Source organism: Cebus imitator, unplaced genomic scaffold (assembly GCF_001604975.1).
Source record: "Cebus imitator isolate Cc_AM_T3 unplaced genomic scaffold, Cebus_imitator-1.0 Scaffold17, whole genome shotgun sequence".
In the NCBI taxonomy this organism is placed as follows: domain Eukaryota; kingdom Metazoa; phylum Chordata; class Mammalia; order Primates; family Cebidae; genus Cebus; species Cebus imitator.
The window spans coordinates 11,889,186-11,902,423 of NW_016107332.1; the positions used below are offsets into that span (position 1 = coordinate 11,889,186).

The 13,238-nt window shown below is 39.6% G+C and overlaps 1 protein-coding gene across 1 annotated transcript in view; it reads right to left on the reverse strand.

Annotated features, from left to right (window-relative positions):
- SEC24D (SEC24 homolog D, COPII coat complex component) overlaps positions 1–13,238 on the reverse strand; it is a 101,054-nt gene that overhangs the window by 71,875 nt on the left and 15,941 nt on the right. Inside the window, exons 7-8 of the mRNA XM_017510748.2 lie at positions 12,908–13,038; positions 4,163–4,274 (exon numbers count right to left, since the gene is read on the reverse strand). Of these exons, the coding sequence (XP_017366237.2) occupies positions 4,163–4,274; positions 12,908–13,038 (243 nt within the window). The remainder of the gene's footprint in view (positions 1–4,162; positions 4,275–12,907; positions 13,039–13,238) is intronic.

Sequence of the window (13,238 nt, forward strand, 5' to 3'; positions counted from 1 at the left end):
TTTGACAGTGAAATATGCATAAATGAATGAGCTCTAAATGTGACTAAACAAATGCTTTGTTCAGGAAGATAACGTGCACAAAGAAAAAAATTTGAAAAAGCAACTGAGAATTTATTTTTACAAACAGGTATACGACAGTGGGGCATAAAAGGTCTGGCTACAGTGGATAATTTAGCAACCTTAGGAACTAAAATTTGAAGCTTTTTGAGATGCTTAGTAAAGAGCATTATGGGATAATTTGACTGAAAACATTCAATAAATTCATTCCATAAACATTTACTAAGCTAAGCTCCATGCAAGGGCTTAGAAACAGAATAGAGTGAAGTCTCTGGCTTCACAGTCTAGTTGGAAAGAGTGATAGTAAAAATATAGCGTGGTAAAAATTGCAACATAGCGTGGTAAAAATCACAGAAGAGCAAATAGGTTAAGAAACAGAACAAAGGAGACGACTCTGTCCCTATGACCAGAATTGACTACACAAAGGATGAAGTGCTTGAACAGGTTCTTAAAGAATGGGAACCAAAGGACAAGTAGAATCTTAAAATAAGATCCTGTAGCCAAAGGCAAAGGAATAATATTTTAAAGTTTAAGACTATTTTATCTTTATTGGCTCTGATCCTAACCAGCTGTATGGCCTTGGGCAAGCCACTTAACCTCCCCGGGTCTTACCCTTACATCTGTAAAGTGAGAGAGCTGAGCAAATAAAGTTCAAGATTTCTTCCAGCTCTTTATTTTACTTAGTCTGTGAATTTATATACACCTCTGAGAACCTTGGGCTACATCCTAAAAAGTGTATTACTATTATCAAATAAGTCAGGCCAGACAAAGGGGCTTTAGAGCAAAAAGATACCAGGCCTGCTCCACACCAGGCCTCCATACCAGGCCTCCTCTCACATCTTGCCAGGGCTTGGCTGCAGGCTAAGGAGAAATAATGATGAATCAGACCCTGCCGCCTTACTAGTCCTGCCTGCTCACCCACTCCTTCCTTCATACTCTTTCCATACTATACGACCCAGCAATTTTACCTCTAGGTATAGTATATAAGCCAAAGAAGTGAAAGCAGGGGCTCACATAGATACTTGTACATAAATATTCACAGCAGCATTACTCACAATAGCCCAAAGGTAGAAACAACCCAAATGTCCTTCAACAGGTGAATGGAAAACAAAATGTGGTATGTATAAAAAAAATGGAATGTCACACAGCCTTAAAAAGGAATGAAATTCTGATATATGCTACAAGGTAGATGAATCCTGAAAATATTATGCTAAGTAAAATAAACCAGACACAAAAGGACAAATATTGTATGATTCCACTCAAATGAGGTGCCTAGAGTAAACTCATAGAAAGTAGAATTAGAGGCTAACAGGGGCCAGGTGGGGTGGAAGAATGGGGAGTTATTGTTTAATGGATACAGAGTTTCAGCGTGAGATGATTTTTTTTAAAGTTCTAGAAAAAGGTAACAAGAAGGATTTGGTTGTACAACATTGTGAATATAATTAAGGCCACTGAATTGTACACTTAAATACGATTAAAATAATACATTTTATGTTATTTATACACACACACACACACACACACACATATACACACACACACACACACACACACAGATTTAACCGTAATTTTAAAACTATGCACAAGTCCCTTAAAAAACAAAAAACTATGCAGATTCTGTTACCTGACACAGACTATGCTCTCTCCCACTACCATACTTTAGCACATTCACCTCCTCTGCCTGGCAACCCTCCCCTCCCCTCCCCCACCCCCCTAGTTTTGTGGGTTACACTTGCTCACTAAAGACACAGTTCGGGCGTCTCCAACTAGAGCAAAGACAGGCTGGGTCAGTTATCTGGTTGGTGACCTCACATTTAAGTTCCCATGGCGACATGCTTTTTATCCTTCTATTATAACATTTCTCTCACAGTATTAATATTTAGTTTTCTCTTTTTCCCTGCCAGATTGCTCACCCATTTAAAAAAAAGAGCCGTGTCTTTTATTTCTGAATAGATGCAGTGAAGTTAAGAACACAGGCACTTGCATCAGAATGCTTAAGTTCAAATTCTAGCTTTGCTTCCTACTAGCTACATCTCTTAGGTAAATTACCTAAGCATTCTGTGCCTCAGTTTTCCACTCTGTAATATGAGAATGATATTAATGCCTATCTCATAACATTATAGGGGGGATTAGATGAATTATTCCATATAAAGTGGTTAGAAAATTGTCTGGATACATACTAAGTACTTGCAATTATTAGCTATAATAATAATGTTAATTTGTCTATTTTTTATTATATTATTAATTTCAGGTTTAGCATAGAGGCCTGGCATACAATAGGTACTGCATAAACACTTTCTGGATGTATGCCATGAATGAGTGAAGTTCTGAACAAGTGGAATTCTGATCCCAGATAGCTCAAAGATTTGTGGGGGAGACCTATCTCCACAGTAAAATATAATGTGATGGGGCGATATATAAATGAAGCACTCTGGGAAAAGACACTGGAGAAGACTTCAAAGAGAAAATTTAAATTGAGTTTGGAAGAACTAAATGTTTCCCAAGTAAAGGGTTGAGAGTCTTATATTTCAAGTACATGTGTTCAATACATATTTATTGGTCAACTAGTTTGTTCTAGATACCAGGTGAATTTCTAAGGATACAGTGGTGAACAAAAAACCATCCTTAGGCTGTTGCAGAGAAAACAGTACACACAAGAATCAAAGACATGAGGAGAAAGAGGATGAGTTTGGTTTATTAAGGCAGTTGTAAAGGAAGAAACAGGTGGGAGATGACGCTGATCAGGAATATTCTTTAGGTTGAAAAAAAGCCCCAAATTTTATATTTATTTTAAATATTAAATAAAATAGGTATTAAAACACTTATATAACACTTATCATTAGGTTGAAATGAAATTGCCACTTGTATAGGTCACAATGATAGAAAAAAAATCAACAATTTCATATAGCTCAACCTATTATCTACCAAACCCTAAATGCTTTACAAATATAAACTCATCTAACTAGTTGGAATGGATTCTGTAGGTAACGAGGAAGAAACAAATTATTTTGACACTAGATCTTACCAAAAGGCCAGGAGCACAAACAATTTTTGGAATAATAAATGAAGTGATCTGAATTGTTTTAATATTAATATCTACAACACCTATAATTTACATGAAACCTTTCTGTGTATTGAGCCCTCTACACATGTATAAGCATACTTACGTGTATGTGTATGACACATAAAGACTCACACACACAGTCACCTCTAATTCTTACATTGGTTCTGCAGGTCCAGTCTTAGTCTCCACATATTACTGAGGGTGATGCTGAGGTTGAAAGACAGGTGAGACAGATAAAGTTCACTTGGGCAGTGAGGAAGGGAATCTGAATTCTCCCAATCAAAATCTCTTTCTACCTCACTGTGCTGCCTGCTCTATAAGGTTAGCTCTGAAGGTGGCACGAAAGATAGAGAGATGATCCTCAACTAGAATTTGGCTAACTCAACAACTCTGAGATGAGACAAAATGCTTGTTCGTATGCTGATTTTATGTTTCTAGGATAAAGTACATGATTCATTAAAATGGTATATTCAGAATCTCAGACTTCAGATTTCATCAGGCTATATTTTTAACTTGCCATAAACAATAGGGTAATATATTCTTATGCTGAAAGGTATGAACAGTCAGTAGAGATGCAGCTCAGCTTCTCCTCTTCCCAGTTTAACAGTGGGAAAACAGAACCCAAAATGTTAAAAGATCTGCTTAGAAAATGTTGTTAGGGCTAGAACCAGGTCTGCTGACATTTCAAAGAGTCTAATCCCTTACTGCTCTGCTTGTGCCAGCTTTCCAACATAGTGAATAAATTAAACCAAAGTAGGGTATAAACCAATTGAAACCCATAAACTAAAATAAATAATTGTATTAAGCAGATATATTGCTCTGTATCTCCCTGGAAACTCTCTAGACTTCTATACTCAGAGAATAAAATTCAGTTGACAGCACTCTCTTCGTACTTGAGGGATTCATGGAGAACTGGTTCATTATCTGCTATAATGGGGTTTTCCATCATTAAGAGCATTATTGAAGGGTGTCAGTGTATTTGCTTTAAGAATGGTGAGAAATTTTAAAACCTTAATAAATGGCATAATTGAAAACAAATACCTTGGTCTTGTATTATACAATCTGTAGTGACCAGGGGAGGGATCTGGCCTCTGGTGTTGGTGGCATAAACTTGTCCTCCTCTGCTGGCTCTATCATTCTCAATCACCTGAATCTGATAAATAAGACATCAAGAGCCAGTTAAAGTAGGTTCAGACTCTTCCCAACATTCCATTTAGAGAGTACCCTTGCTCTCTCCTCCCTCCCTTTCCCCTCCCGCTCAATATTCACATGCACAGACACACACACACACACACACACACACACACACAGTCTCACACATTCACACAAACTGGCATTTTCTAAATCCTTTCAGTTCATTTCAGATCAACTTGTCATGGAAAAACCTACTGTGTCTTCAGTTAAAATGGTTACAACTTTAGAAAAGTAGTTTCCAATTCTATTCTGTAATTTTTTAAGCTTCAGACCTGACAACGTGACCCTTCGGAGAACTTTGTTTTTCTATCTAATTTGTTTATTAGGAACATAGGTAAGCATTTTCTTTTCTTTTCTGTTTTTTCATTTTTTGAGATGTGGTCTCACTCTGTCACCAAGGCTGGAGTGCTGTGATGCAATCACGGCTCACTGCAGCCTTGACCTCCCTGACTCAAGCCATTCCAAGTAGCTGAGACCACAGGTGGGTGCTACCACAACTGGCTAATTTCTTTTCTTCATTTTTTTGTAGAGACAGGATCTCCTTGCCCTATGTTACCTATGCTGGTCTCAAACTCCGGGGCTCAAGCAATCCTGCTGCCTTGGCCTCTCAAAATGTTGGTGTCAAAGGTGTTAGCCACTACACCTGGCCAGCATTTTCTTTAAAAAAAATATATGATAAGAAAAGAAATTGAAAACAAATATTTAAAGGAAATACTGGCTTAGCACAATGGCTCACACCTGTAATCCCAGCACTGTGGAGGGCCAAGGTGGGAGGACCACCTGAGCTCAGGAGTTCAAGAACAGCCTGGGCAACAGAGTGAGGCCTCATCTTTACTAAAAAGGTTTAAAAAATTATCCATGAGGTAGGAGGATTGCTTATGCTCAGGAGTTCAAGGCTGGAATAAGCTTTGATCATGCCAGGGCATTCTAGCCTGGGCGACAGAGCAAGGTCCTATCTCAAAATAAATAAATGAACACTTTTTTAAGTAAAAGAAACTTTCAAAAGGCTAAAAATTATCTCAGAAGAGATGATTTATAATATACAACCTATAAAAACCTTAACTTTCTCCTCAAATGCCTTTTGATCTTCAATTTGCTTTTCAAATTTCCCCAACTGAATCTCTGGCTCCTTGAGATATAAGACACAAACAGTAAAGCAATCCCATGTGGTTTTGCCCACTGTTGAGAAGTCAACAGGAGCAAAAGTTTCTTATGTTCTGTCATCTAATGTGGAAACATCTGCTATTTCTCTACTAAAAACAATTCTTACTGATGAAGAATATAAGAGATACAAAATGTCTCTCTGTCCTATTTAGGGATGAAAATTATGAGCAAAATCTAGTAATATGGAGTAAAAAGAGAACAAGAAAAAATCCTAATAATTATCTTTTCCTCTTTATCTTCTCCTTTCCCTTATTTCTTTCTTTATAGGCGAAACAAGGAGGAATAAAAAGAAAAAACATGGAGGGGATGTAATAAGAGGAAAAAAAAATGGAGAAACAGGAAGTGTGTCCAGACTGGAATAGCAGGTCCAAACTGCACCTAAGGATGCAGTTTTTAATATTCCTAAAACCATTAGCAAAATGAAAACTGCCTTCTACCAAACTCTGAAAGGTTGCTTTCTCTAATCTTCCCTCCCATTCCATCCAATCCAGCCCCCAGCTGGTATTGACAACATTGGTTTTATGAAATGTTGATGACAGATTTAGCCTGCCCTTAAGTCTATAGATCTTCCCTCCTAATTTCTTAGGATGTGAATTGTTATTAGATTAAAATATAAAATGGCTCCAAATATAACAGCTGTCAGACACAGATAAGCCTAAAGCTACCATGAGCGGAGACTAGAAGCAGAGAAACTTTAACACTATAATTATATTCTGTATTTTGACCACAAGGTTAATCGGATTCACTAAAATCAGAGTTGTTTTTTATTTTTTATATTTTTGAGACAAGGTCTTGCTCTGATGCCCAGGCTAAAGTACAGTGGCGTGAAGAGGGCTCACTGCAGCCTCAAACTCCTGGGCACAAACCATTCTCTTGTCACAGCCTCCTGAATAGCTGGGATTACAGGTGTGCACTACTATGCTGAGTTAATTTTTTAAATTTTTTGTAGATAGGGTCTAATTTTGTTGTCCAGGCTTGTCTCAAATTCTTGGGCTCAAGCTTTCCTTCTACCTTAGCCACCAAAAGTGTTGGGATTATAGGCGTGAGCCATTGCACCTGGCCTAGAGTCATTTTTATATTTTTCAATATTTATTACAATCATTTCAACGAACAAAGAGTCAAATATGAAAGTGAGGTAAAAGCCATGAATATGTATTAGTGTGCATATTGAACATATTGAACATAGCCTTTAATCAACTATATTTCCAAAAAGTTAATTTTTAAATCATCCATTTGCAATTTACAAAACCCTGCTTCCAAAGAAACAGTGTTATCAGTAGTAATTATATTTCTAAATTAATTCAGATCTTGGATGAAATACTATAAAGACTAGGAGATATTAAAGTATTTCTGATAATTGCTAAAAAAATACTACACCTATTTTATTTACCTCAAGTGCATATTCTTGAAAAGCAGGCTTAGAGATAAAATAAACAAGCTTCAACAGCAATTTTGACTGTGACTCGGTACTTGAAGGGTTTAGATTTAATGACAGTGATTTTGATAATTCCAAAACTACTTCAAAAGGCATAGATTTATTTTCCCTTCAGAAGATGCGCTGCTAGAATTACGATTATACTTATCAGCTATGAATGGAGCATTCTGGGTTCATAAAGCAGAATTGGAAAAGAGAAAAAAAAGGAAGTGATTCTCTTGAGATAAATGAGCGAGAATAAGGGAAAAATAAGAGGATGTGTGTGCCAGACAAAAAAGGCTACTTAGCAGAATTGTGAATTTTGGAGAGGTAAGATAAAATGGAGTAGAAAGTACCCAACTTTGGAATAATCCTCTTATGGACACAGGAAGGGAGGGAGAAAGAGTTTTCATGATGATAAGTTTCCTTACTTTTAAAATTTGTCTAAAACTATCACCCAAAAATGTAATAAGCACCTGGCTCAGGACTGAAGTATAGCAGAAGCTCAGTAAATGTGACTTTACATCTTTCTTTCCAGAAGGAAAAATTTTGTTAGCAAAAGCACGTTACTTTGGTAATAGGAGCATAAACAGGTTCCATCTGATATCACTATTTAATTACTTTTAAAATAAAAACAAACACTGGACTGATTTGTCTATATGTATTATAAGGGTCCTGGATGAGTCACAGCATCTACTCCTTCTTGCTTTTGTTGCCCATTCATTCAAGGAATACATGGACATATATACTATGTATCAGTTCTGTTCTAAGTGTTACAAACACAGCAGTGAACAAAACCAAATCCTTGCCCTCATGGAGTGGACATTCTAGTGTGGACGACAGGTAATAAGTAAACAAATGTACAAATAACACACCTGACATCAGGCAGTAATCAGTGCTGTGGATATGGAGTGAAATGGATGGGGTGCTAGGGAGACTGAGGATGACCAATGAGGACATTAAGGAAATGAGGACATGAGCTGTGACCTGCATACACTTAGGGGAAAAGCATCTACGCATAATAAATATCAAGTGCAAAGACCTTGAGGCAGGGGCATAGAAGGGAGGTGTTGTTGAGTCAAAGGGTGTGGGGAAGAGTGGTAAAAGACCAAGTCAGAAGTAGGGGTGTGTGTGTGTGTGTGTGTGTGTGTGTGTGTGTGTGTGTGTGTGCGCGTGCGCGCGCAGGTGTAGGGGAGCCAGGGGTGGCAAATAATGTAGGGTCCTGCAGACTATTGTAAGAACTTTGGTTTTTAACTAGAGTATTGACTTTCTAAGCCATGACATGATGTGACTTAGAATTCAAATGGATGACTCTGGCTACTCTGTGTAGACTAAAAGGGTAGGGAGACCAATTAGGAGGCTCTTAGAAGAACCTAGGTAGGTAGATAGTAGAGGCTTGGAACAGGATGAATAGACAAGGTGGGACCAAGAGAATTAGCAAAAGAACTAAATGTGAGATGTGCAAGAAAGGAAGAATCAGAGATGACTCCTAGGTTTTTGGCCTGAGGAGCTAGAAGAATGGAATTGGATCTGGATTTCAGGAAAAAGGTCTTTACTAGGAATATCTGCATTCTCATTCAAAGCCATGAGAATGAATGGGATTACCTAGAGTGGTGCTTTGCGTACTTCAGTGTGCCTAAGAATCATCTGAAGAGCTTGTTCAAATACAGATTCCAGGGTCTTACCCTTAAGAGATTCTGATTCCTAACTTTGGGCTGAGGCTTGAGAACATGAATTTTTAATAAGCTCCCAGCTGATGTTGATGGTGCTGTCCTGGGAGCACATTTTGAGAAGTGTTGATCCAGAGAGTAAATGTCAATGGAGAAAGGGACAGGTCCAAAGACTAAGTCTTAGAACACTTCTAACACTAGGTGATAGAGAGATGGGGAGATATCAACAAAGGAGACAGGGCCTCCAGTGGGGTAGGCAGAGATGTAACCAAATGGGCGGAATCCCACAAGCCAAATGTAAAAGTTTTGTTTCAAGGAGAATGGAGTAAACAGATGTGTCAAATTGCTGCTGATGTCAAGTCACATGAAAGCTGAGAATAGACCATTAGATTTGGTAACAGGAAGTCATTGGTAACTGGACTAGCACAGTATTTTGGGGTTGTGGTGATAAAATCTAAGCTGGAATAGGATCAGGAGAGAGTGGGAGGAGATGAACTGAAAACAGCGGATATAGGCAACTCTTTGGGAGATTTCTTGCTATAAAAGCAAGCCAAGAGATGGGAGGAAACTGAATCCAGGTTTGGGGAGAGGCCAAGGAAAGCTTCTTCTATTAATGATGGGAGGCATCATAGGATATTTATATTATGACAAGAGTGATCGAGACAGAGAAAAAATTAAGTTCATTTTCAAAGAAGTATAGATGATGCAAGAGAAAGGGGATGTGATAGTTAATTTCATGTGTCAACTTGGCGAGGCCATTTTTAGGACAAACACCAGTCTCAGTCTAGATGGCACTGTGAAGGTGCTGTTAAAGTATTTTTAAGATCTAATTAACATTTAAACAGGCAGACTTTGAGTAAAGCAGATTACCTTCCATAATGTGGGTGGGACTCAACTAATCAGCTGACAGCCTTAGGAGAAAAAGGCAGGTTCTCTGAGAAAGAGGAAAAGTCTGCCTCCAGATGCCTTTAAACTAGAGCTGCAATATCAGCTCCTCCCTAGGTCTCCAGCCTGCTGTCCTAACTGTCCTATTCTGTTCCCGTAACCAAGTAAAACCGTTAATTAAAATAAATCTCCCTCCCTCTTTTAAGCCATAAAAGCAATGACTGGCAATATGATTATCAATAAAGACAATAAGAATCGTCAAAATTTAATTTCTAACATGTTATAGCAGTAGGTAGTATTACAAATCTTCAACTTCGAATTCAAATAAATATAAAGTGACAGATTACAAAAATAGCCAACATTATCTACACTTCCCTGTATCAATTCTCTTTTCAACCTTGCCTTGCCCCTCCTCCTATCAAGAGGCAAAGTCCATTTTCTTACTCCTGAGGCAGTCTTGTGACTTGCTTTGGCCGAGACAATGTAGCGGAAGTAGTGATGTGCCAGTTCCAAGCCTAAGGTTCAAAACGCCATGCACACTCCTACCTTCCCTCTTGGATGTCTGCCACCCCATGAACAAACCCAGTGTACTCTGCTTGACAACATGGCCTGGTCATCCCCCATCAACAGATGAATACCAAACACAAGATACACAAATGACACTATGATGGGCAGAGCAGTGGCCCTCAGCAAGATATGTCCATGTCCTAATCTCTGAAATCTGTGAATATTACTGATACAGAAGGCAGGCAGGGAAGTGCTGGGTAGAGAAAAGCAGTTCCCTGTCTAGGGCTCTATACCCATGGACCTAGGTGAGGACAGGCACTCCTATTTTCCCCCAAATGTTGCATTTTTCAAGACCACCCTGGCCCATCACACCCTTATCCTGGGCTTATAAAAACCCAAATCCCTAATGTGCAGGCACACAGGCAGCCAGATGTGCAGGGGAGCACATCAGTGGATAAAGATACAAGTGGTTGGATGGGAAGAGGATGTTGAGGGAGCATGCCAGTGGAAGAGCACACTGACAGACACCAGCACACTGGCAGGCCATCCATGGGCGGGCCAAGGCAGAGTTTGGTCAGGGCAGTCAGAGGAGAGCCTGGGCCACTCAGTGGCAGGACTCCAGGAGAAAACCGTCTCCCTCTGGCTCCCCCATCTGCTGAGCGCTGCTTCTACTGAATAAAACCTTGGACTCATTCTCCAAGCCCACATGTGATCCAATTCTTCCAGTACATCAAGGAAAAAACCTGGGATACAGAAATCCCTCTGTCCTTGTGATAAGGAAGGGGTCTAATTGAGCTGGTTAACACAAGTCGCCTACAGACAGCAAACTAAAAGAGCACCCTGTAACACACGTCCACCGGGGCTTCAGGAGCTGTAAACATTCACCCCTAGACACTGTCATGGGAGCCAGAGCCCCACAGCCTGCCTGTCTGTATGGTCCCCTAGAGGTTTGGGCAGCAGGGCACTGAAGAAGTCAGCCACACTCTCACTGCATGCCCTGCGAGGGGCACAAGGGAACCTTTCCCATTTCATCACCTCATATGGCAAAAGAATTTTATGACATTAAGGATCTTGAGAGAAGAAGCTTATCCTGGCCCTGCATGGAATCACATGTATAAGGAAAGAAGCAGAGCAATTTTGAAACAGACACTCAGAGAAGAAGACACAAAGAGGAGGAGGATGCAATGTGACCACAAAAGCAGAGACTGGAGTCACATGGTCACAAGCCAAGGAAAACCTGGAGCCACCAGAAGCTGAAAAAGCCTAGGAAAAGATTCTCCTCCACAGCCTTCAGAGGCAGCACAGCCCTGCTTAGTGTGTTTTTCATTGCTTATAACAGAACATCTGGAATAGTCATTTGTAAAGAAAAGACATTTATTTCTTATAGTTATGGAGGCTAAGAAGTCCCAGGCTGATGGGCCACATCTGCTGAAAGCCTTTTTCCAGGTGGAGGCTCTACAGAATCCCAAAGCGTCACAGCATGACATGGCGAGGGGGCTGAGTGTGCCAGCTCAGGTATCTCTTCCTCTTATTATAAGGCCACCAGTTCCACTCCCATGATAACCCATTAATCCATTAACCCACTAATCCATGAATGGATTAATCTATTCACCAGGGCAGGACCCTCATGACCCAATCATCTCTGAATACTGCCACACTGAAGATTAAGTTTCAACATGCGTTTTGGAGAAGACAAATATTCAAACCATAGCACTTGCCAACACTTTGATTTTGGACTTTTGGCCCCCAGAACTGTGAGAGAATAAATTTCTGTTGTTTTAAGTCACCTAATTTGTGGTAATTTGTTATAGCAGCCGCAGGAAACTAATACATTATCCTAAACCATCCATACCCCAGCCAAGCCTCCAGCTGACCCCAGATGCATGAGCAAGCCCAGCCCAAACCAGGTGAGCCTGGCCCAAATTACCAAAAATGCTCAGGGAATCCACTGACTCATGAATATTAAGATAGTAGTAGTGCTAAGCTACTGAGCTAATATGGTAGCTTTCCGTGCTCCTTAGTTTATTTCTAACTTCTTCTGCTTATATTTATAGAACCTATTCAAAGACCCAAAATTAACTGTAGCCAATTTCATTATTATTCTGAAAGGATTTTATATCCCAGTGCCACAAGATTGGCAGCTTCCCTGCCCCACTGACATTGAGCTTTGTTTTATGACTTGCTTCAGCCAAGGGCACATGAGTGGAAGCTTTAAGAGCTGTTGCATGTTTTGGCCAGCTCTCTTTCTTTCCTCCCTCTGCCAAAAAAAAGCATGTCCTCAGTAGTAGGTGCCTCTTCACTCTGGATTCTGGAATAAGGATGAAGCAGAGCCCAAAGCCAATCTGCAGCCGTTGCAGCCTACATGTAAACTAAGTGACAAATGCATCTTTGCAGTTGTAAGCAAAGTTGGGGATTGTTTGCTATGCAGAATAACCTTATAAAGCTGACTAATACAATTATTAAAGAGTAACCCTTCAAAGAAGTCACTTGAGTGAAGAGTTTAGTTCTCACTTTACATAAAACAATTTTATTTTTTAATGTGCAAGATGCAAAATATACCTTCAGTCTCTATGGGTTTCTCTTATTGAAAAGGATCCTTTATCTAAAATAGCATGCTTATATAGGATATAGTCTTACTGTTAATTACTCATTAGATAGCAATAGATACTGCCAAAATATGTATATAAACATTATAGACACTGCCAAGTTTATATGACACCAAAAAAAAAATCTATATAGGCTGCTTTTTCATGGAGACCTTTAGTATGCCCATAACCCGAGCATGCCTTCCCCCATACACACATATAAGGAAGGGAAGCTTTCTCTCTATGTGATGAGTATCTCCTAACTTCTATGATAATGAATAGGATAAATGCTAACAAACTGAAGAGGTGCTGAGAACAATGAATGCTCCTCTGTGAGTGAGACTGTGAGAGTGAAAAGAGCACTTACTGGGCTAGGGATAGAGTCAGGATCCAGCTTCTTCTGGGGCTGTGGTGGACCAGCCATCTGTGCAGGACCTCCAGGGAAGCCTCCTGGGTAAGAGAGCTGTGTGCCTGCCATCTGGGGGCCAGAGTTGGCTGCTTGGAAAAAAATTTAAAGAGAAATGACTATCATCTCAAATCCGGCATGTAAGATTTGTTGACAATATCATGCTGTTCAGTCAATCATGTTGTATTTTTCATCTTATTTAAAAAGGCAGGCTGTCAAGTATGAATGTGGTTTCCCCATTTCTTTGCTCTTGCCACACTCTTCAAAAACTACCGTTTTTTAAAAGTAAGTG